This window comes from Chrysemys picta, chromosome 16 (genome assembly GCF_011386835.1).
Source record: "Chrysemys picta bellii isolate R12L10 chromosome 16, ASM1138683v2, whole genome shotgun sequence".
In the NCBI taxonomy this organism is placed as follows: Eukaryota; Metazoa; Chordata; order Testudines; family Emydidae; genus Chrysemys; species Chrysemys picta.
The window spans coordinates 9,781,128-9,805,802 of record NC_088806.1 but is presented as its reverse complement, the minus strand read 5'-3'; the positions used below and the strand labels follow the sequence as shown (position 1 = coordinate 9,805,802).

General features: G+C 48.5%; 2 protein-coding genes across 16 annotated transcripts in view; one reads left to right on the top strand and one right to left on the bottom strand.

Annotated features, from left to right (window-relative positions):
• The window catches only part of LOC103305723 (zinc finger protein 501-like), a 262,606-nt gene that overhangs the window by 229,617 nt on the left and 8,314 nt on the right, over window positions 1-24,675 (top strand). For 5 of the 8 annotated variants that reach the window (XR_010593131.1, XR_010593130.1, XM_065569500.1 and 2 more), the window contains exon 9: window positions 24,285-24,373. Coding sequence is in view for 5 of the 8 variants with exons in the window: in XM_065569500.1 (XP_065425572.1) it covers window positions 24,285-24,373 (89 nt within the window). In the remaining 3 variants the exon portion in view is untranslated. Of the gene's footprint in view, window positions 1-22,212; window positions 22,341-24,284; window positions 24,374-24,675 lie in introns of those variants that run through there. The other 3 variants (XM_065569506.1, XM_065569504.1, XM_065569503.1) reach the window with 1 other exon arrangement.
• Window positions 1,099-22,301, bottom strand: LOC122172749 (zinc finger protein 501-like). 8 transcript variants are annotated; one of them, XM_065569820.1, is made up of 5 exons: window positions 22,167-22,268; window positions 15,252-15,447; window positions 14,282-14,362; window positions 5,676-5,789; window positions 1,099-5,272 (listed from the first exon to the last, which is right to left on the bottom strand). In XM_065569820.1, the coding sequence occupies exons 3-5, from the start codon at window positions 14,349-14,351 to the stop codon at window positions 4,236-4,238; spliced, it is 1,221 nt and encodes a 406-aa protein (XP_065425892.1). In that variant the 5' UTR covers window positions 14,352-14,362; window positions 15,252-15,447; window positions 22,167-22,268; the 3' UTR covers window positions 1,099-4,235. The 8 variants fall into 8 exon arrangements, with proteins under 8 accessions (XP_065425892.1, XP_065425890.1, XP_065425891.1 ...); XM_065569818.1 differs by lacking the exon at window positions 15,252-15,447 and adding an exon at window positions 10,705-10,831 and having other exon boundaries at window positions 22,167-22,238; XM_065569819.1 differs by lacking the exon at window positions 15,252-15,447 and having other exon boundaries at window positions 22,167-22,301.

Here is a 24,675-nt window from a genome sequence, read left to right as displayed (position 1 = left end):
TGAGTTGACAGGACAGCTGTATCTTAATCAATACACCTCAACAAAAGGCAGAAGGTACGTCAATGGGAAAACATCTTCCGTTGATATACTGCAGTGTAGACACCGCATTAAGTCAATGTAAGTTACCTCAATTTGAGTAACCTAGTTTACATAGCTTAAGTAGTGTAATTTACATTGATTTGTAGCGCTAGTGTAGACTAGGCCTCAGATTTCACGCCAAAGCCAATTTTATAGGAAACTAGCTAAAAAATTATTAACTCAGAAACGAAATGAGAGCTATTTACAGGGTAAAGCATTGCCAGTACAGACAGGAGGGGCATGATTTGTTTTAAATGAGTCAATGGATACTTTCACTGTTTTCTTTCTAAGCATTTAGCTCTCACAGCCCAGTTAATACTGAGGGGGCAGTATTAATGAAAGTGTAAAACACTCCCTTAATGTAGAGTTAAGGTTTGCTGGTGCAATATCAGCCCCTTGCAGAATCTCTACATCTGCAAAACTCAAACTTCTGAAAAGCAGGAGACGCAGTTCCAGTTGCTTGCACCACCTTCATCCTGTCCTCTTTCAGCAATGTCCCATTAACTAACACACACACACACACACACACACACACACACACACATTTACTCTGCCAACACCCTGCTGGCTGAAATCTACAAGCTGTTCACTACCTTTTACAGCCCTTCCAACCAGACCTCCAACCCCCGTCTTGGCCTGGTGAGGCACAACCCCTGGGCAAACCAGATTGGGGTAAGGATCGGGCATGGCCATGACAGTGACTGCAGAGCAAGACCCCTGACCCCTACTCAGATCAGCCCCCCCTCACTAATCTCTCCTCACTCGGACATGCTGCTCCCCCTCCCCAAATTCCTGAAAGCCTGGGTAGGGAAGCTTATTTTCTCTTGTGATGGTCTGAGCTCACCCTCCCCACCCGGACACAGCTGGAGGTAAGATAGATCCCCCTCCATTGCTCCCCTTTGGGAAACAAAGTGTTAATTTAGAGGAATCTGACAAGGCTCAGACGTGGAGTGGCTGATCTCTGCTCAGATTCTCCACAGTTCCAGCCCCTGTTGCTTATTGAAGGAAATGACTCAGTAACCCAGTTACACATTTTATTAACATGAACAAATAAAACCAAGAACACACATCACTAAGGCTAAATGACTATAAACACTACTCAGCTAACTAAGGGATAAACAATACAGTGAAAGTTCAGGTCAAATCAGTAAATCAATGAGTTAACAAGAATATTGGGTTGGAATCAAGTCATTAATTTAGTCAAACCATCAGTTTAATACAGCAGAAAATCAACCCTTATAAATCCTAAACCAGCAACCCAAGAAGGCAGGTGCATATTTAGTGATGCCGAAACCCCAATTGGATTTTTCCCCAGGCAGTGCATTCCAGATTTAGCCAGCTGAATATTTCAATATCGAAACCAAATTATTGCTTACATTTAGCCCACAACCTCAAAGCTAATTCGTTTTCTCCTTAGATTTCATTATTGCATCGCTAATACTTCTCCTCACCCCAAAACACAGATACAGACCTTATTGAGACATTAGTAAAAGAAGTTCAAAGAGCTCTCGCTGAACAATGTATATCTGACAGCTCAATTCCTTGGAATCCTTCCATAGGTAAAGGAGCGTGCCTGCAGTCATTTCATAGGGCAGAGTGTTAAGGCTATTAAGATTTGGGGAACTAGTTCTTCTTAGCATCTTCTTGTGTAGATTTCAGAGGTGTTCACACACACACACCAACTGAGCCGCACTGTTACACCCCAATCTAATAGAAAGGCTGGAAGGCTCCACGTCCATAAAAAAAACAATAGACAAAAATAGAAAAAGGAAAATAAATGTCAAAGATTACAAGGGGTTGGATCTCTGCAGCTCTTTGTCTTTGGATTCACATGGGGTAGGAACTGTAGCTGCAACTGAGGAACCAGGTAATGGCATAGATGGTCCAGCACTTTGGGCTAGCAGGCTTTTCAGGTACAGGGAGACTAGTGAAGGCTGCATAGCCTGTCAACGTTGTGCTTCATTCCCCAGAGGGGATCAGTCCTGGGATCCTGGCAGTCAGTCGCTCTTAGATGACTTACATAAGAACACAAGACTGGTCATACTAGGTCAAACCAATGGTTCATCTAGCCCAGTATGCCGCCTGAGAGTGACCAGTGACAGATGCTTCAAAGGGAATGAACAGAACAGGCTTGTTGATCTGAAAGCTGAAGGACTTCCACCTTTACCTTTCACTTTATTGTTGTAGATTCCAGCTTACCCCACCTCCCCTGAGGTCTCTGGGCAAATCAGGTGTGAACTAATCCTTCGATACAGATGTGTCCCACTGCAGTTGAAGTGAGGCAGAGTTTGGGCCAATGTCAGTTTGAAAAAGCCCCGCTTAACCCAGCAGTTTTCTCAAAGTATCTGCTGTTGTAAACCACATGTAGTGTGGACCTGCGAACCACAAAGGTATCAAACATGAAAGAAACATAAGGCCAGTTATAGGGAGGTTTCCATGGTCAGGCCTGACGGTTAAACAGCTGTGCTCTAACAACTGGCCTCCTAAAAAAGAAAAGGGGCCTCAGCACCCATAAAAATAACTGGTTGCAAAAATAAATCATGCATCCATCACCATTTTAAATTCTGACATCTCCTGCCTGATGTGTCTTTGTTTAGCAAACAACTGAATTGGGGAATTCTGTGGCTGTTACCTTCTAACTGAGTAAAATGTTACACATCTTGTCTCAAGCAATTTTCCTCTTAACAGAAAATTTATTTTAAAGTTTATCAAAATAAATTCCATATGAAATAGAAATAATGACTGTCTATACTGGGTCTCCATTCTCGTACATGCTATTTCTCTCACATATTCCCCCACTCTAATTCCTTTGGAGTGAGGTTTTGCTTTTCAGGATTAGCCTCCATTTCCTATCTAGTAGGAGGGGGCAGGGAGAGAACTAGAAAAAAACATGAACTATATTATAACACTGAAAGTTATCACATAATCAGCCTCTTACTTTACACTAATTAACTTCATGTTTAATTTCATTGTCACTGGTAACAATTTATTCAAAGATCACAAAATATAAACCTATAGGGCAGTTTTCTCTTAATTCCCATTTCCACCCAGTGAGCTTTATGTGAAGTCACATTCTACAATCATCTAGAAGCCTTCCATTTCTGTGAGTTCATTTCTCCCTGGCTCTTCTCCCAGAAGTGTGGGTGGAAGGGGTCTCACACTATGTGGGAAGGCTGCATCATGAGAAAAAACACCTGTGCTCTATTTTCACACTTTCTAATCTTTCAAAGTAGCAGGAGGAGACAAATGCATTAGACTCAAGAGCAAAACTAAGAGACCAAACCACAGACTCTGCACTCAGCATTCATGTATCCTGCAGTCTGAACTTGGAATCTGATACATTCCCTCATTGGCTACCATCATTTGCCCAGAATGGAAGTGCTTCTTGTCCAACAAGGCAGCCAGATTGGGACCATAGGCATGGAATGGCTCTGAAGGAATCAGCTGTTTCTCTCTGTGCTTCATGAAACTTTGGATCCAAATGGTAAAAGACAGTTGTTCCCAATTTAATCATGGCAACCTTTAGGAGCGTGACCAATGCCACTTAACTAGGGAGCAGAGCTCTAAAAATAGTTTACCTGGGCCAAGGTCACCATAGCTTCCATCTCTGGGGTGAAAATCGACCACTGAGACCTGCAATTTCTACCTGAGTTCTTGTCAAATCTTTGACCTTACTTGGAGTAATATTACACTTCTCTGGAGTTCAATTGCTTTGAAAGGGGGGGACAGTATAACCGTGATGCTCAGGGTTTGTTTAGACTAGGAAAAGTGATGGAGTTTAGGTCAGGTCAAGGGGAAAGCTAATGCCAACCACTGCACCTGGGCTGCATCTGCACTACGACTAGAATTGTCTTTTTACACCAAGATCACGAACTTGAGAAGCCAACGCCATGTACAGTCCTAGTGGATGTAAGGCACAGGTAGTTTTTGCCTCAGTGCAGCTTGTTGGGATCAAACCTCTGTCTCCCACCTGGAGCTGATGAACATTCCTGGCTGGTGGGACACACACTCCTACGACTCAAAAGGAAAGGAGTTGATAGAAAAGATCACAGGACTGACCCCAAAGAAGGGTAAGGTGCAAAAGGCAGAAACAGGCAACTCATCTGGGGGAGCTGAGAGACCACAGTGAAGATGGTGCAAAGATCTCTATGTGGGAATTAGCAAATGTGATTTAAAAAAAAAAAATCTTTGGCCAGCCCTAAACAAGGCATTTGTTCCAGTTCTCTCATGTGGATTTTCTGATGTTTAATAAGGTGTGATCTCTGATTGAAGCGTTTTCCACACTCAGGGCATGTGTAGGGGGTCTCTCCTGTGTGGATTCTCTGATGTCTGCTCAGGACATAGCTGTGTTGGAAGCGTTTCCCACACTCAGAGCATCCATAAGGTTTCTCATCAGTGTGGATTCTCTGATGTGTGATCAGGGCAGAGCTCTGATTAAAGCTTTTCCCACAGTCAGAGCATGTGTAGGGCATCTGTCCTGCGTGGATTCTCTGATGTCTACTCAGGACATAGCTGTGTTTGAAGCGTTTCCCACACTCAGAGCATTCATAATGTTTCTCATCAGTGTGGATTCTCTCATGTCTGATAAGGTGTGAGCTGTGTTTGAAGCTTTTCCCACACACAGAGCATGTGTAGGGAGTCTCTCCCATGTGGATTCGCTGATGTGAGATGAGGACTGACCTACCAATGAAGCATTTCCCACACACAGAGCATCCAGATGGTTTCTCACCCGTGTGGATTCTCTTATGTGTGATAAGGGCAGAGCTCTGAGTGAAGCTTTTCCCACACTCAGAGCACGTGTAGGGTGTCTCTCCTGTGTGGATTCTACGATGTGTGATAAGGTATGAGCTCCGACTGAAGCTTTTCCCGCACTCAGAGCATGTGTAGGGCTTCTCTCCTGTGTGGATTCTCTGATGTGTGAGAAAGTCAGAGCTCCCATTGAAGCTTTTCCCACACTCATGGCATGTGTAGCGTGTCTTTTTCAAGTTGATTCTCTCATGTGTAATAAGGTCTGAGTGGCTACCGAAGTTTCCCTCTGGCCTGTGCTGACTCTCACAGGTTTTTGCTTTTTCTGGGAGTGCACAACTCCTGGAATCATTCCCTTTGGATCTTCCTGATAACATCCCATGGGATTCTACTTGCTCAGCATCTTCCTGCTGGGGTTTCTCCTTGTTCTCACTCACCATCCTAACACCTGATGGGAGACAGAGAGAATCCAGACATAGGTCACTCCCTGAACCAGAGAGAAAGGAAATCTCAGAGAGAGGAATGGAAAAAGGGATGAACAAACCAAAATATGTACAGGAGAGATCAAACCTATCAGGAGCTGATTATCCCTAAACCTTTCCCCAGTGAGGAAGTGATCAGTTCTGGGTCCGCATCTCACCAGAACTCTCAGGGGAAAGTTAGATTGGGGAGGGACCTGCTGCCAGTTGTCAGTCAGGGAAGGTGGGAAGCCACGAGTGACATCTCCCTAATGATTCCACATCTGCAAGGAACAATCCTAAACTTGGAGAGCTCACAACATCTTTGTAGGGCATCCCAAATGTTTCTTGTATTCACGGACAGTTTTTGAGCTAGTTTAACCAATTCCTCACCTGTGCAGGCAGCTCTCGGGAGCACTTCTTTCTCAGAGCCGTGAAAGTGCAGGACCCACAGCTCTTCCCCTCGTTCCAGCTGTGAGATCACATCAGGTTTGGAAACTGGAAACCCTGCTCAAGGCAAAGAAAACAAGAAAGGTCTGTGGAATTTGTGGGATACTTGTCACAAGGAATATTCCATGATTTTAACCCCAGCTCATTTTTAAGTAGTAACATCCCAAGGCCAGCTTCCTTGGCTCAAAGTGGCAGGAGAGTTATTATTATTATAAATCATATTAATTACCTTAGTGCCTAAGGGCCAACTAACAGTGGGTCCCCATTGTGCTAGGCACAGTACAAACCCAAATAGTAGATGGCTCATGCCCTGAAGAATTTACAATCTAAATAGACAAGTCAGACACAGAATGGGGGAAGGGGTAGAACCTACCAGCAGAGTGAACTATGTGAAGGCAGAGTGACAGATCTGATGAACAGAGGCATATATCTTTAGACTATTGTATTTAATGTTATGACTAGGGTCAGTGTTTTCTGGAAATTGACGCTATTACTGCATTTTTTCCGAAATTACTCTTCATTTCTGGAATCACCCTTCATATCCGGAATTCCTGAACAGAGGGTGGGTGGGGCATGCAGGGTCACAACCCCCCAGATTTCTTCCCAGAGACATCTGACTCATCCCCAGGGTGCGGGGCAGAGGTGATGTGTGGGCAGGGCACACAGGGGACAACCCCCCCACGCCCCAGATTTCTGCCTGGAGACACCCGACTCCTCCCCAGGACACAGGGCAGAGGCTGGGGGCTGGCTGCTGTTGAGACTTGCTGCCAATTTCTTCCGTCCTCATACAAGTCTGGACTCAGCAAGACCTCTGTGGAGCTTCCCATGGGCAGGTTGGGCACTTGGCAGTGGGACGCTGGGCTCCCTCATCATGCTGTAGAGCGGACGGCGCTCGCACTGGCTCTCAGCTGCATCCACAGCACCTCTCCCCTGCACACAGCTGGTTCATGCCCCGTCTCCCCAGCACACAGCCGGCTCTAGGCTCTCAATGTCCAATGTCTGGGCCCCACCTCCCCCACACAGCTGGCTCCTGTCCTCTCTCGCAATGCACTTTTGGGCTGTAAAGGATTATATATTGCTCACGTTTGTCAATTACTCTCTGTTTTCGTTACCAGCAAACACTGGCCCTACCTATGATTGTTATCTGTATCTCTGAGCCAGCCCTTGAAAGCACGAACACTTCACAGACTATGATGCTGAGATGGGCCAGATGATACCGGGAAGGGCTGAGGGATGGGTTTCCTCTGCAATCTGGTGTCATTAAGGGGTGATGAACGACAGATCTCAAGGATGGTTCTGCAGATCTCCATCTTTCGAAGCTTTGCCCCATACAGAAAGGGGCAGTGACTTATTTTACCTCTTTCAGGAGACAGACAGAGACTTTCTGGGGAGAAACAAATGAGTTTGAGCTGACTGAGGGGGGTTTTTTGGGCTACAAACTGACATGACCTGATAACCAAGAGGTAAGCTTTTAATGCACTTGGGAATGGATCAGGGATTCCCATGAGGAGATGATGGTAAATACGAATTTAGATGCTTTTCTTGTTTTATATCTTTTCCCCATAAGGCACACTGACACTGTCATGGATCCATAGGATCTGTGCAATGCCCTGGCTTTTAAACAGTCCTTGGGAGGTGCCCCTGGAGTGCACTAGACCCCCAATGGGTCCCTCTCTTCCACAAAGATAGGCCATGTAGCTTCAACACCTGAGACTGAGCCTCTGGCTTCAACACTCCTATTTCAACCTGTGAGCTCTGCCAGCAGGTCCAGCTGAACGACACTCCTGTTCAGAGACTGTTCCTCAGTCAATGCACAGAGCAAGTTTTTGTTGTGACATTGGGCAGACTTTTAAAACATAGCAGGGTCTATTACTCAACTGAAACACAGCATTGGAATGTCCTTAGATTAGCACAGAGAAGCAAAGACGACAATAGAGTCCAATACCCTTGAGCCCTGCTGCTGTAGAAAACAGTTTTGTTTCCTTTCACTGTGACTGTCCATTTGTCTTCACTCCGGCAGAGCTTCCTGCGTCTGCGAGCCCAGTTCTTCCTGCTCCCAAAAACATAACGAGTCCATATATGCTTCAGTCAGCCAAGCGGAGATCCTCCCATGGACAGGTGACAATTATTCCTTTGTCGGGTATTCCATTGATGTAGGTTGGTCCCAGCCCGTCCTTAATGACCCATTCATATCACCATCTGACAGCTACGTGACAAAACACCTCATGTCTCCTGCTCTTTATAATCATAGCAATACCAATCACAGAGGGAAACTGAGGTGTGTATTGGCATCAAACAAGTATCACCAAAATTCCCACCTCTATCACATACAGACACTGCTCACAGCCCTTGGAGAGAAAGCAAAGCACAGGAACTGAACATTAATCCAGTGAACACAGTGCAGGACAATCTGCAATCCTCAAACCCTGGTCAAAAAGGAGAGGTATGTGGTTCCCTACCGATAAAGAGGGGCTTGGTAGATGCCCGATACCTGAGAGGGCATTCCTTGAGCAGACCATGGAGGCAGGTCAAAGGCTTAGCTACCCCAGAACTGTGACATCACAAAAGCACATTTAGGGGATTTAAGAAATCTAGTGACTCACGTGTAGTGGGAGGGAGAATTAAACTCACCCAGTGTGTGGAGAAGGCTGGGGAATTAAACACTAAAATTCAGGAGCAACAGACTCATAGACTTTAAGGTCAGAAGGGACCATTATGATCATCTAGTCTGACCTCCCGCATGATGCGGGCCACAAAGCCGTCCCAACCCCTTTCCCTTGATTCTGCTGTTGAAGTCCCCAAATCCTGTGGTTTAGAGGCTTCAAGTAGCAGAGAATCCTCCAGCTAGCGACCCCCGCCCCATGCTGCGGAGTAAGGCGAAAAACCTCCAGGGCCTCTGCCAATCTACCCTGGAGGAAAATTCCTTCCCGACCCCAAATATGGCGATCAGTAGAACAGCCTCTAATTCTTCCGGAAAAGGAGAATGTAAGAAACAAGAACTCGGACACGCAACCTCAGGAGGGACAGGCACAAATATCCAAGGAGCCTGAAGGGAAGACACCTTGTGGCTTCTGCAGATGGGGAGAGCGGGGACAAGACTCTCTCCAAACTCTCACTTCCGTTGACGCTGACCTGATTTTATGATCTATGACCTAGTCACATGTCTTGTGGTCAATTTTATACTCGCTAGAGGTAAAATGTCATCATCGGAGTATTGCTTATTAGCTTGGAACATGCATGGAGGGGCAAGGAGGTGAACATAAATAAATGGGTTATCAAGCTTGCTACAGTTAAGGGCCTTATATTAGGTGGAGGCTTTGTGGGAGTAGTTACGCTGAAGTCTAGGATTTACCTGAATAGGCCTAAGGAGAGAATCCCAGGTCAGATATTTTGCACCTTGATTTTGAGAGATTAACGAGGAACCACAAACAGGTGCAATACACCACAGGGTTCTGAAAGAAGGAAGTTTGGGGTGGGCTTTAGCAATTGGGTTGCTATGCAGTATCTCAGCAGTTGCACCACATTCATAGATTGGAATTAATAAATAAGTGATGTAAAGCATGAGTATTAATGCTTGATGCTTAATTATGGACTTCCCAAAGGCCACCTATGGGTTGGGGCAGCTATTGACATTCTTGTAATCAGAGTAAAGGAGCAGATATGGTATATAGCCATCCTATTACCATAAGGAAGCGGATAAAATACCTCTCCTAGTTACCACTTTTTCATTTTGTCAGGTCCCCGAGTAAAGTGAAGCAGGGCCTCCATTCTGATGGTCTCACTTGCCCCTCGATCTTTGTTTCCAATGGTGTCCATAACTTGTAAAGAGGGTCTTGCCTTATGCATACTTACTATACTTACCTTAGTCTAATCATTATGTGTATTGATCCTTGTCTATGATTTCAATTATAACTGTCTGTATTAAATAAAGTTTCTGTGTGTTTTACCAAATTCCATCTTCTCAATTAACTTTGAGTAGCCATGTACAAGGGCAAGTTGTACCCCAAAATGTAATCTCAGAGCTGTAAAAAGTGCCCATTTGTGCCTAGGTAGTGGCCCTGCTGTGGGAGGGAGGAATGCAGCAAGGACTCAGGAACGATGGCCAGGGTCGCTGTGCATAGAGATGGGGAGGTTATATGGGGAGGGGGGTAATGAGTGGGAGAGGGAGGTCAAGAGTTAAAATAGTAATATTTGGGGGGGAAATGTAAAAAGAAGTGAATCAACAGAAATAAAAATGGAGCGTAGGCTTTAAAATAACAAGACTTGGGTAGGGATTTGGGGTTAAAGGTCTGGGATCCCCCAGAGCTGTAGATCGCAAAATTTCTCCTCCTTCCCACTGACCCACCCAGACCACTTCCTGGGTGCCCTTCCTCCACACTCCCCTCGCCTTCTTCCCATTACTCTCAGCTGGCAGCACCTCCCAGTACCTTGGGAGCTTCTTGTGTTCCCTCCTCGTCTCTTACTACCCGCTCCATCCCTGCTGCTTCTTAGCTCTAACCCTGCACACACCATCGCCATTTCTTGGAACCCCAGAATTATCAACTTCCCCACTTCTACCCCGCTTTGCCCGGCTCTGTTCTCCCTTCACCTGTGGGATCCTGAATGGCAACATTATGCGCTCTCCTATCAAAAGATGAGCTTATCTGACAGTCACACAAGCCATGCATCAGTCATCGACCTATTTACTCAATTTAGAATTCTACGGGTGGCGTATTTTCCTCTTCAAAGGAGGAAAAGGCATGAAACCTATAGTTATTAATGTATCCAATAAGGATACATTAAATGCAATTTTAAAATGACTGACGACACCGAAAAGGCACACGTCCAAAAATTATTCTAGTGGGTGGGAGATAAGGGAAAAAAAAGGGGGGCAAGGAAACTTGTCAACACTTGTATGACGAATAAAGTTATTACTACTCAGGTTCTTTAGAGACCCCACAGCTTCTAATAACCGAGGGACAGGACTCCTTACCCAGAAAGACCACCGTCTCATAGTTCTCCTGCATGAGATCCCTGTAGAGGGATCTCTGAGTGGGGTCCAGCAGAGCCCACTCTTCCCTGGTGAAATACACAGCCACCTCCTCAAAGGTCACTGGCCCCTGAAAAAGCAAGAGTCCAACACTCAGTACCTGCTGCCCCACTCACAACCCCACTATTCACGGAACAGCAGCACCAGGTAAACGGAAGCTCTGCGAGGCACATGTTAGCAAAGTCCCACCCCACCTTGCTTAGAGCAGCCAGGAGGCATCAGAGGGTAGAAAGAGAGAACATTTGTGTCTCCCAGCAGACAGACGGAGGCAGGGTCTTCACATACCTACTAGCCAGAGCTTGATATAGGAGATGGGGCTGTCTCTGGACCCTGCTGGTGGCTTCCTGGTAGGAATCCCAACACACTCCAAATAAAATATATGGAAGAAAGGGGAAGTCAATAGTAAAGAATATAAGTGAGAAGGTCAGAATTGTAGAAGACTGGCTATAAGAAATCAATGACCAATCAATGACAATAAGAAGGAAGTTTCTAACAGTATATTAAGTACAAAATTAATCCTAACAATGGTAGTGGTAAATTACTCGACGGAAATGGCAGAATTATCAAAAATAATGCAGAAGAGGTAAAAGTGTTCAATAAATATTTCTCTCCTGGATTTGGAGAAAAACAGATGTTGTACTCATATCATAAGATGTTGATGATGACATTCTTTTCATTCCAACAAGAATTCATGAGGACATTAAACAGCAGCTATTAAAGTTAGACATGTTTAAATCAGCAGGTCCAGATAACTTGTAGCCAAGAGTTTTAAAAGGCCTGGTGGAGGAGCTGTTAATGTTGATTTTAATTAGAACTTGGAACACTGGGAAAATTCCAGAAGACTGGAATAAAGCTAATGCAGTCCCAATATTTTAAAAGTGTAAAAGAGATGACCCAGCTAATTACAAGAGTGTCAGTCTGACATCGATACTGGACAAGATAATAGAGCAGCCAATACTGGATTTATTAATAAAGAATTAAAGGAGGGTAATATAATTAGTACCCATGAACAAATGTTTAGAGAAAATAGATCCTATCAAATTAACTGGATATCTTTATTGGATGAGATCAAAAGTTTGGTTGCAGCTAATATTATTGATGTAATATACCTAGACTTCTGTAAGGCATATGACTTGGTTCAGCACAATATTTTGACTAAAAAACTAGAATGTTACAAAATACACACGGCATACATTAAATAGATTAAAAACTGTGATTGTAAATGGGGAACCATGGTCGAGTGGATTTCTTTCTAGCAGGTTCCCGCAAGGATTGGATCTTGGCCCTGTGCTATTTAACATTCTTATCGATGACCTAGAAGAGAATATAAAATCATCACTGATAAAGTTTGCAGTTCCCACAAAGATTGGGGGTGGTGGTAACTACTGAAGTGTCAATAGATTTGGGCTCCAGCACTGGGAGTCTGGGAAGTTTTCCCAGCCCTTGTTGGAGGGCTATTTCCTGTTCCACAAAGAGGGGAAGTTCCATTCCCAACTCCTGTGCCTTGAAATTAGGCCCTATCTGACACTACACCTCATATTCAGTATAGTGGTATGATTATAATAGGATTAGGTCATAATTATGATGCATTATGTGCAAGATGCATCCTGCGCGGTGTCATTGGAAAAGTTATGATTTGCTGAATAGGATTATCCTATTTGTGTGCATGGATCATGTTTGTATCTGAAGTTATGGATATTGACTCTGTATTTCAAATGTGTTTACTCTGGGTAACACCCACAACGAGCCTTTCAGATACAACAATGAAGAAGCCAGACAGTGATGATGGCTGATCAACAAAGACAATGGACCGTAGAAGAGCTTAGCCTTCCTGTGAATGTTTCAGACAGCCTATGAGTCATGGCTACTATGACTCAGCAGGGCATGCTAGGGCATGTGACCAGACCACATGACACTGAACTCCATTTTGGTACCTGTATTTTTCAACAAATTGAACTGGGAACTGAGTTTGGAACAAAGGGTTCCCGCTATGTGGTAAAGCTACATAAGGTGGGGTGTAACATCGTCTCTTGGCCTCATTCCCCACACAAGCGAACTCCTGGAAACACCTAAGGAACAAAGACTGAACTGGTGGAAGTGCTGGTCCCAGGGTAAAGGGATTTCTAGCTTGTGTATGGAAACTTGGTGGACTGCTTGTACCATCAGTCAGGGTGAGAAATTGCTAATTCAAATTCTATCCATCTAATATGTTAGGCTTAGTTTCAGTGTTTGGTTATTTGCCAAGTAATCTCCTTTGATCTGTTTGCTATCACTTATAATTGTTGGGATATGTTAGGGTTAAGTAAAAGAGCTGGGAACTGCTAATGTGCTGACATGGCATAAGCAGGCAGTCATTCTTTGCTTAATAAATAAGTTGCCATAGTTTTCCTTTCCCTGTTGTTTGTAAGAATTGATAAGGATGCAGCTGCATGAGAAACTTAGTTGTCGGAATGAATGGCCTTTGTGTGAAAAAGTAAACGAAATGTTATCTCCCCCTCCCTTCCTTTCCCAGCTACATAAACAAGCCCTGGCTTATGGCCCCTTCCTCCCTCCCCTGAGAACTGCTGATTAAGGAAATTTGTAGCAACACATTAATGCAAAGAACTGTATTTTCAAGGTAAACATGTCTGTATGACATGTGTAATCCTGTGAATAATAGATAGGGGTGGGTATACTAACAGTATGGGTGTTTCTATTACTTAATAAGGGTTTTGGGGGTGTTGTAATGGATGTAGGCATGTACATACTAACTGAGATAAAAGGAGTGTGATGTAACTTATCCAGTGCTTACTCGACAATTGGGTCGAGGGGAACAAGTATCGCAATAAAGAAGCCTGTACTCATATCTGCCTCCGGGTCAACCTGTTCCTCTATTCTTCTAACAATAATCACTTAAAATTTATCTTTCTGCAGTTAATAAACTTGTTTTATGCTTTATCCTAACCAGTGTTAAGTATTTTGAGTGAAGTATACGGGGAAAATCTGAGCTTGGTTAGCACAAGCTTGTTGTGCATATCTTTCCCATATCGAGGGAAAGGCAAATTATATTAATGAGATTACATTATAGATATCCCTGTGCACTATAAGATGGTATCATTCTGAATTTATACTACAGCAAGTGTGCAAGGTTGGGGAGCTGGGAAATCTGTTGTTGTCTTCTATCTGTCCTTGAGTGGCTTAGGTAAAGCACTCAGGTAGCTTAGTTGGGTGTATGGCGCCACCTGCTGTTGTGTTGGGTGATAACAGGGCCTGGAGAGGCTGACTGAATCTCCAGCAAAGCAGTGTGAGAAGGGCCAGCCCAGCTTGAGGGTTAGAGGGCACAGTGGTTCCCAGAAGCCCCCGAGACTGCACCCTGAGGGTGACAACCCATCACACCCTAGATTAATCAAGTCTCAGCGGGTTTCTCACATCCTGTTATTTCCTGCCTCCCACCACGTACAGCAGATACCACCTTCCTATGCCTTTACTGCTCCTCTCCCTCCAAGCAGAGCCCACCACCAGCTCCGTGATAATCTCTTACCTGAGCAAGCTCCATTGCAGCCATTTCCTTCCCCAGGGAGGATGGGAGGATCTGGAGCAAACGTGGACATTATTCTGTAGCCTGATAGGACGAGAAGGGCAATCAGAGAGAATTCAGACGGGGTTTTTGTCCATTCCACATGCTGCTTTCCCCCCCCAGGATTTCTCCTTGCTAATGGACATTCTAGGTTCTGCCACACTGTGAAGCACAGAGTGACCTTATTCCAGTACAGGCCTAGCCCCCTCCCACCAGGGTATAACCCTCTGAGACATGGTGACACCCTCCCAGTAACAGTCTCTGTTACACTTATCAAGTTTGCGGATGATATCAAGCTGGGAGGGGTTGCAAGAGCTTTGGAGGATAGGATTAAAATTCAAAATGATCTGGACAAACGGGGGAAAAGGTAAATAGGATGAAATTCAATAAGGAAAAATGCAAAGTACACCGCTTAGGAAGGAACGATCAGTTGCACACATACAAAATGGGAAACGATTTCCCAGGAAGGAGTACTGCGGAAAGGGATCTCAGGATCATAGTGGATCACAAGCTAAATATGAGTCACAGTGTAACGCTGCTGCAAAAAAAGGAAACATCATTCTGGGATACATTAGCAGGAGTACTGTAAGCAAGACACGAGAAGCAATTCTTCTGCTCTACTTCGCACTAATTAGGCCACAATTGGAGTAGTGTGTCCAGTTTTGGGCGCCACATTTCAGGAAAGATGTGGACAAATTGGAGAAAGTCCAGAGAAGAGCAACAAAAATGATTAAAGGTCAAGAAAACATGACCTACGAGGGAAGATTGAAAAAACTGGGTTTGTTGAGTCTGGAGAAGAGAAGACTGAGAAGGGACATGATCACAGTTTTCAAGTACATAAAAGGTTGTTACAAGGAGGAGGGAGAAAAATTGTTCTTATCCTCTGAGGATAGCACAAAAAGCAATGGGCTTAAATTGCAGAAAGGGAGGTTACCCACGAAAGCTTATGCTCCCAGTACTTCTGTTAGTCTCAAAGGTGCCACAGGACTCTCTGTTGCTGCTCTCTATAGGCATCTGTGTAGTTCCTGGCACAATGAGTCCCCCAAACTCGGTCAGGGTTTCTGCAGTGCCCAGCACACTGGGGGACCTGATCTCAGGCAAGGATAAGAGCCCGGATCTCAGTCAGACACCTGGAGAGAAAAGCGGGAAGATTTTCAAGAATTTGCTATCAGTATTTCAGAACTGAGGAGAAAATGGGGCACACACTAAATATTTGCCAATGTAAGAGAGAAGCAGCAACACCTGGGGAGATTTTCTGTCACCATTCAACAGTTCAAGAGAAAAGAGGGGAAATTTGAGGGGATTATACAGCGATATTCAATCAACAACAGAATGGGATGGATTCTTCTTGTCTCAGGGTATGTCTACACTACGAAATTAGTTAGAATTTATAGAAGCCGGTTTTATTGAAATCGGTTGTATACAGCCGATTGTGTGTGTCCACACAATAAAATGCTCTAGGTGCTCTAGTCAGCGGACCGCGTACACAGTACAAGGCTAGCGTCGACTTCCGGAGCATTGCACTATGGGTAGCTATCCCACAGCTATCCCACAGTTCCCGCAGTCTCCGCCGCCCCTTTGAATTCTGGGTTGAGATCCCAATGCCCGGATGATGCAAAACAGTGTCGCGGGCGGTTCTGGGTACATGTCGTCAGGCCCCTCCCTCCCCCGTCACAGCAACGGCAGACAATAGATTCGCGCCTTTTTACCTGGGTTACCTGTGCAGACAACATGGAGCCCGCTCAGCTCAGCTGAGCTCACCGTCACCATATGTCCTCTGGGTGCCGGCAAACGTGGGACTGCATTGCTACACAGCAGCAGCTGCTAACTGCCTTTTGGCGGTAGACGGTGCAGTAGACTGGTAGCCTTTATCGGCGATCTGGGTGCTGGCAGCTGTGGGGCTTGCCTTTTGGCAGTAAATGGTGTATTACAACTGTTATCCGTCCTATTACAAGTCAGGTCATCGTACGTTAGCAGAGTCTTTCCTGAGCAGCCGATTGTGCAATAGGCCTGAAGACCATCGTCATACACCGCCCCGTATTTGCTGCCAAGCACCCAGAAAGATGCCGAGGGCTATCAGTCACGCTGCACTGTCGTCTTAAGATGTAAAAAATAGATTTGCTCTGTATTCATTTGCTTCCCCCTCCCTCCGTCAAATCAACGGCCTGCTAAACCCAGGGTTTTCAGTTTAATCTTTGGGGGGGACCATTCTGTGTGACAGTTGTTTGTGTCTCTCCCTGATGCACAGCCACCGTTCTTGATTTTAATTCCCTGTGCCTGTACGCCATGTCGTCACTCGGCCCCCCTCCCTCCTTCCCCTAGTCCGTCAGATAATACGTTTGCGCCACAGCTCAGAGAGCCGAGAAGCGGTTCGCGCCTTTTCTTTGAATTCTGGGTTGAGATCCCAATGCCCGGATGATGCAAAACAGTGTCGCGGGCGGTTCTGGGTACATGTCGTCAGGCCCCTCCCCCCTCGTCTCAGCAACGGCAGACAATAGATTCGCGCCTTTTTACCTGGGTTACCTGTGCAGACAACATACCACGGCAAGCATGGAGCCCGCTCAGCTCAGCTGAGCTCACCGTCACCATATGTCCTCTGGGTGCCGGCAGACGTGGGACTGCATTGCTACACAGCAGCAGCTGCTAACTGCCTTTTGGCGGTAGATGGTGTAGTGATAGTCGTGGGGCTGGCAGCCGTAGGGCTGCATTGCACCAGCCCCTTGCAGGCGATGGTATATTATGACTGGTACCCATCGTCGTCATACTGGTATAGCTGTCAATCATGGCCACCTGGGCAGACATGCTACTGTTTTGATGATGATGGTTACCAGTCGTAATATACTATTTTCTGCCAATTGCCCAGTATTGTCTGCTAAGCACCCAGAAGAGGCCGAGGGCGATGCTGGGTGCTGGCAGACGTGGGGCTGGCAGACGTGGGGCTGCATTGCTACACAGCAGCAGCCCCTTGCCTTTTTGCAGATGATGGTATTTTATGATTGGTATCCATCATCATCGTACTGGAGAGGCTATAACTCATGCTGCACCGTTGGCTGCCACCTTAAGATGTAAAAAATAGATTTGTTCTGTATTCATTTGCTTTCCCTTCCTCCGTGAAATCAATGGCCTGCTAAGCCCAGGGTTTCCAGTTTAATCTTTGGGGGGACCATTCTGTGTGACAGTTGTTTGTGTTTTTCCCTGTTCCTGTACCTGTACGCCATGTCGTCACTCGGCCCTCCCTCCCTCCCTCCCACCCTCCCTCCTTCTCCTGGTCCATCAGATACTACTTTCGCGCCTTTTTTCTGACCAGGCGCCATAGCTAGCACTGGGATCATGGAGCCCGCTCAGATCACCGCGGCAATTATGAGCACTATGAACACCACGCGCATTGTCCTGGAGTATATGCAGAGCCAGGACATGCCAAGGCGAAACCCGGACCAGGCGAGGAGGCGATTGCAGCGCGGCGACGAGAGTGATGAGGAAATTGACATGGACATAGACCTCTCACAAGGCACAGGCCCCAGCAATGTGGAAATCATGGTGTCACTGGGGCAGGTTCATGCCGTGGAACGCCGATTCTGGGCCCGGGAAACAAGCACAGACTGGTGGGATCGCATCGTGCTGCAGGTATGGGACGATTCCCAGTGGCTGCGAAACTTTCGCATGCGTAAGGGCACTTTCATGGAACTTTGTGACTTGCTTTCCCCTGCCCTGAAACGCCAGGATACCAAGATGAGAGCAGCCCTCACAGTTGAGAAGCGAGTGGCGATAGCCCTGTGGAAGCTTGCAACGCCAGACAGCTACCGGTCAGTCGGGAATCAATTTGGAGTGGGCAAATCTACGGTGGGGGCTGCTGTGATCCAATTTGCCAGGGCAATGAAAGACCTGGTGATAGCAAGGGTAGTGACTCTGGGAAACGTGCAGTCAATAGTGGATGGTTTTGCTGAAATGGGATTCCCAAACTGTGGCGGGGCCATAGACGGAACCCATATCCCTATCTTGTCACCGGAGCACCAAGCCACCGACTACGTAAACCGCAAGGGGTACTTTTCAATGCTGCTGCAAGCCCTTGTGGATCACAAGGGACGTTTCACCAACATCAACGTGGGATGGCCGGGAAAGGTACATGATGCTCGCGTCTTCAGGAACTCTGTTTCGAAAGCTGGAGGAAGGGACTTTCTTCCCGGACCAGAAAGTGACCATTGGTGATGTTGAAATGCCTATCATGATCCTTGGGGACCCAGCCTACCCCTTAATGCCATGGCTCATGAAGCCGTACACAGGCAGCCTGGACAGGAGTCAGGACCTGTTCAACTACAGGCTGAGCAAGTGCTGAATGGTGGTGGAATGTGCATTTGGACGTTTAAAAGCGCGCTGGCGCAGCTTACTGACTCGCTCAGACCTCAGCGAAAAGAATATCCCCATTGTTATTGCTGCTTGCTGTGCGCTCCACAATATCTGTGAGAGTAAGGGGGAGACCTTTATGGCGGGGTGGGAGGTTGAGGCAACTCGCCTGGCTGCTGATTACGCGCAGCCAGACACCAGGGCGGTTAGAGGAGCACAGCAGGGCGCGGTGCGCATCAGAGAAGCTTTGAAAACGAGTTTTGTGACTGGCCAGGCTACTGTGTGAAACTTCTGTTTGTTTCTCCTTGATGAACCCTCTGATGCTTGGGCGATCATCTGGGGCGGAGTGACTGGGTGGACGGAGGCCCCCCCACCGTGTTCTTGGGCATCTTGGTGAGGAGGCTATGGAACTTGGGGAGGAGGGCTGTTGGTTACACAGGGGCTGTAGCGGCGGTCTCTGCTCCTGCTGCCTTTCCTGCAACTCAACCATACGTTCGAGCATATCAGTTTGATGCTCCAGTAGACGGAGCATTGCCTCTTGCCGTCTGTCTGCAAGCTGACGCCACCTATCGTCATCTGCCCGCCACTTGCTCTGTTCATCCCGCGATTCAGCCCGCCACCTCTCCTCTCGTTCATATTGGGCTTTTCTCATCTCCGACATTGACTGCCTCCATGCATTCTGCTGTGCTCTATCAGTGTGGGCGGACATCTGCAGCTCCGTGAACATATCGTCCCTCGTCCTACGTTTTCTCTTTCTAATGTTCACGAGCCTCTGCGAAGGAGAAACATTTGCAGCTGGTGGAGGAGAAGGGAGAGGTACACTCTTTCATTACAAGGTCGCATATTTCGGCTTGCAGGCAGCCATCGTAGGCCACAGTGTTTTGGCTTTTTTAACCTTCTTAACATGCGGGAAAGGTTGCAAAAAGCAACGCATTTCCCATATCAAGGATGAATTGGGTTGTCCATTTAAAATGGGGTTTCAATGTAAAAGGAGGGGGCTGCGGTTTCCCGGTTAACATGCGGCACAAACACAAGTAAACCACCCCCCCACACACACACACACGATTCTCTGGGATGATCACTTCACCCCTCCCCCCACCGCGTGGTTAACAGTGGGGAACATTTCTGGTCAGAAGAGCAGGAACGGGCGCCTCTGAATGTCCCCTTAATAAAATCACCCCATTTCAACCAGGAGAGCTTTCTGGAGATGTGCCTGGAGGATTTCCGCTCCATCCCCATACACGTTAACAGACTTTTCCAGTAGATGTACTGGCCGCGATTGCCAGGGCAAAGTAATCATTAAACACGCTTGCTTTTTTTTTTGTAATGTTTACAAATATTTACAAAGTTACACTCACCAGAGGTCTCCTGTGTGCCCTGAGGGTCTTGGGTGAGTTCGGGGGTTACTGGTTCCAGGTCCAGGGTCACAAACATATCCTGGCTGTTGGGGAAACCGGTTTCTGCGCTTCCTTGCTGCTGTGAGCTACCTACAGTACCTCCATCGTCATCTTCCTCGTTCCCCGAACCGTCTTCCCTGTGTGTTTCTCCAGTGAGAGAGTCATAGCACACGGTTGGGGTAGTGGTGGCTGCACCCCCTAGGATCGCATGCAGCTCCGCGTAGTAGCGGCAAGTTTGCGGCTCTGCCCCGGACCTTCCGTTTGCTTCTCTGGCTTTGTGGTAAGCTTGCCGTAGCTCCTTAATTTTCACGCGGCACTGCTGTGTGTCCCTGTTATGGCCTCGGTCCTTCATGGCCTTGGAGATCTTTTCTAATACTTTTCCATTTCTTTTACTGCTACGGAGTTCAGCTATCACTGCTTCATCTCCCCATATGGCGAGCAGATCTCGTACCTCCCGTTCGGTCCATGCTGGAGCTCTTTTGCGATCCTGGGAGGACTCCATCACGGTTACCTGTGCTGATGAGCTCTGCGTGGTCACCTGTGCTCTCCACGCTGGGCAAACAGGAAATGAAATTCAAACCTTCGCGGGTCTTTTCCTGTCTACCTGGTCAGTGCATCTGAGTTGAGAGTGCTGTCCAGAGCGGTCACAATGAAGCACTGTGGGATAGCTCCCGGAGGCCAATAACGTCGAATTCCGTCCACACTACCCCAATTCCGACCCGCAAAGGCCGGTTTTATCGCTAATCCCCTCGTCGGAGGTGGTGTAAAGAAACCGGTTTAAAGGACCCTTTAAATCGAAAGAAAGGGCTTCGTTGTGTGGACGTGTCCAGGCTTAATTCGGTTTAACGCTGCTAAAGTCGACCTAAACCCGTAGTGTAGACCAGGCCTCACATTCACATGGCCAGCAGAGCCCTGGATGATGTGGCTTTCACAGGGGAAAGAAGAGGGGCTGGAGTCAGAAAGTCACTGGCTGTGGGGTCTGGAAATGTGACTAGCAGGTGAAGGCGGGGGGGGGGGGGGAAGCTGCTGGGTTGGGCGGGGGAGGGGAAGTAGCTGGACTGGAAAACCTTGGGCTGGGCCATCTCATTGGGGGACGCTTGCTCCTTCCTTCCCTTCCTGGGCCTTTCCATGCCCTGTTGCCAGCAGAGAGTGGCCCCCCGCCCGCCCCCCCAGTCCAGAGATATCCCTGTCTCAGGGCTCTCCCAGTCTTTGCCCATTCACCCATTCACCCTCTTCCCAGTTCAGAAATCACTCAGGGGAACGATTTCCCACCTGAACAAGGACAAATCACTGCAGGTAAAAATGGGGGAGAAACACCCCAAACCTGAGATTTGATCTGGCCAGTGGCGAAGTGGAGAGAAAATGAGGCACAATCGGGGGAGGAGAACAGGGAACTACTCAGGGATTGGAGGGGAGGGGGGGGTCACCCTGGATGTTGCTCGTTGCTCTCTAGGGAGAAAGGGGGCAGGGCTGGAGAGGATGGGGGGGTCCCCACGGGAGGGGGCAGCGGTAAATCCGAGGGGATCTCAGCCCCCCCTTTCTCTCCCCGTTCCTCGGGGGTCACCTGCTCTTCTCCCCCCCCAGCCATGTCCGGGCTGCACAGACATTTTCCATCCGCCCCTTTCCCAGGTCTCCCCCCCGCCCGGCCCCACGCAGGGACCCCACTGGGGGCTGGTCCCCTCCCCCCGGGACCCCCCCGTGGGGCCCCAGGGCAGAGCCTGGCCGGGCCCGGGGGCGTTGGGCTCCTGCGGGGACAGCAGCTCCGAGCCCCCCGCGGGCGCTGACCCAGGGAGCAGATCCCGGCGCTGCGAGATGCCGGGTCCCCCCTACGGACACTGGGGCAGAGTCACCGCCCGGCCCCGCCCCCGGGGCTCGCTCCGGTACTTGGAGGCTGCAGCTCCGCAGCGGGGCGGGCAGAGCCCGGGGCGGCCCCAGCGGGAGCAGGGCGCGGGCCGGGCACGGGGGGGTTAATGGGTCTCCCCGGCACAGACCCTCCTGCTCCGCCCGGCCCCGCAGCGCCAGGGAGCAGCAGCAGGTGAGCGCTGCCTCTGCGCATGCGGGACTCTCCCTCCCTCCCGATCTGCGCATGCCCAGAGCTCGGAAACACAAACCTCTTCTCCGACCCGGGAGAGGCTCTCACGGCCCCGCACTAGCCAGGCAGAGCCGCAGCGCCCCGCGCGCGTTCGGAGCCCGACTCGTCCTCCCCCCCACACCAACGTCACTTCCGCTCCCTGTAGCATCAGGAACTACATCGGGGGGGGGGTGCTGTTGCCCTTTCCATCCAAGTAAGCTGAAATTGCGCATGCTCCGTGCGAGTCCCCGTGCGGACGGGAGAATAAAGATGCTGCCTCCGTGTAACCCGGGACCCCGGGCTGAGTAGGTGCTGCTCCCCGGGGTCCGTGCGGGGGGAGCCCGGCATTAACCCCTCCGTGCCCGGCCGGGGGGGCGCTTTCTCCAGCTGGGGCTGGGCAGGAAAGTGACTCTCCGCCCCGGGGAACCTGGGAGAAGCCTCGGAGCTGCCTCGGCCCCAGTGGAGCTGCAGCAGGATCTGCCCCCGGCACCGCTGGGACTGGGCCCGGCGGGGGGGGGTCCCCTGTGGAGTGGGGAGAAGCCGGAGTTGGCGGGGGGGGGGAAGGTGAGTGGGACGCGGGGGGGGGGGGGGGTTGAACTGTCTCTGTGCAGCAGGAAATCCCCGGGGGAGAAGTGGCGGACTGGGGAAGGGGGGAGGGGGGTTAATTGGATCCTGTCCCTGTTTGTGCCACTTGCCTCTTACACCCGATACAAATTCTCTCTAGTTCTTCCCCTTTTCTCTCTCAGTATCTCACCCGTGACTATAAAATCTGAGGAGATTCCCCCCTTTCCCCACAAATGATCACTTCTCGTCTCCCCCGACTTCCCCCGTTCTCTCCATAATTCTCAAATGTCAATTTAAAATCTTCTCCAATGAGGGGGATTTCCCCACCCATTTTATCTGCAGCGATTTGTCCTTGTCTAGGTGGGAAATTGTTGCCCTGAGTCACTCCCTAAAACATGGCTGCCCCTGGGTGGGGATGGGATGAGATGCCCGTTCTCTGCCAGGGCGGGGAAGGGAGGAACACCTGTCCCCCACGGAGACTGCCCAGACCCCAGTTTCCTAATCCCACTTGTTGCCCCCTAATTACCAACACAGTTGCCCACAGCAATCACCTGCCCATCCCCGACAGCTGCCCCTTCCCTCACGCAGGGATCCTTCCAGCTCCCCCTCCTTCTCCCTTACCCTCTTAAATCAGCTCCTCAAAGGGCTCCCTGCTGCCCATGTGCATGGTGGGGAGGTGGCACGGGGGGAGACTATCACTTTCTGTTTATGTATCGGACAGTGGTATAAAATCCAGTCAAACAGTCCCCCTTTTCCAACTAGCAATATAAAATTCTCCTCTTATCAGGGAAAGTGCTGGGGATTGTCATGAAACTGACTGAACAAACAGCCCCCCGTCATTTCTCCTCTCATTAGTAATTGCCAGGAGAAAATTCAGCCATGGGAGAGCAAATAACCAAGGAATGGGACTTTCGCAGCCAGAGGGGCAGGGAGAGAGGACGGGGAAGGAGAGACTGAAAGGGGCAGTGATAGAAATGAGTGGAGGGAGAGAGATTTCCTGCTCTCTAATCCACCCTGACACATATATTGCAGCATAGGCAGGGAGGGATAGCTCAGTGGTTTGAGCATTGAACCATCCAGGATTGTGGGTTCAATCCTTCAAGGGGCCAATTAGGGGAAAAAATTAGGGATTGGCCCTGTTTTGAGCAGAGGGTTGGACTAGGAGACCTCCTGAGGTCCCTCCAACCCTGATATTCTATGGGTCTATGATCCCTGGGCACAATCACTTTCCAGTGAACAAAATAAGGATCAGACAGAGGAAAAGCCAGTTTCTCACTCCATATTTCTGCTGCTGTGGGGTCAGTGTCCAAGAGAATCCCCCACAGGGAGTCCTTTGGTTCAGCTCTTTTCTAGCATTGTGTTCAGAGACTTTGTTATGGGATGGGGGGAGGGAGAAGGGAGGTTAAAAATCTCTCTGTGGGCTTAGCCTGGCAGTAGGGGCCAGGTCTACACTCTAATAAAGAGATCAAGCATTTTCCCAGCATGGCAGACTCTAGGATGTCTGTCTGCAGGGAAAGGGCCTGGAAGGATCGTGATGTGAAATGAACTAAAGCCTGTTCTGAAACCCCCACAATTACCCTTCTCACCCTCCCAGGCTGCAGAATGACATCCCTGTTTCGCTCCAGCTCATCCCATCCTCCCATGGGACAGGGGAGAAAAATGGCTGCAGTGGAGCAAGTTCAGGTAGGGATTATTGGGGGATTGCTGGTGGGTTCGTACTGGAGGGAAAAGGACACCAAATACACCAGAGATGGGAAGGTTTGCACAGTCTGATTTGGAGGTTGGAGTGGAGCAGGAAATTCACAGGGTGAGAGAGGGAGGAGGACAGGGTGTGGCAAACCTGCTGGGAGTTGTTTAATAAGTGGCCTAGATTCTAGGAACAGACCCATGAGGTTAGGAGGTGGAAATGCCCTCATTTCTGGAACAGAAAATAACCTACCTTCATGGAGCTAAAAAAGTGCAGCTTCTCACAATGAGGAGGGTGT

Coding starts and splice junctions, on each gene's coding strand:
- LOC122172749 (XM_065569815.1), bottom strand. CDS start 20,557: ATGGAGTCCTCCCAGGATCGCAAAAGAGCTCCAGCATGGACCGAACGG. Junction 14,363..20,016: donor GGGCACACAGGAGACCTCTG/GTGAGTGTAACT, acceptor TCGTCCTATCAG/GCTACAGAATAATGTCCACG. Junction 5,790..14,281: donor CTGCAATGGAGCTTGCTCAG/GTAAGAGATTAT, acceptor TGCCTTGAGCAG/GGTTTCCAGTTTCCAAACCT.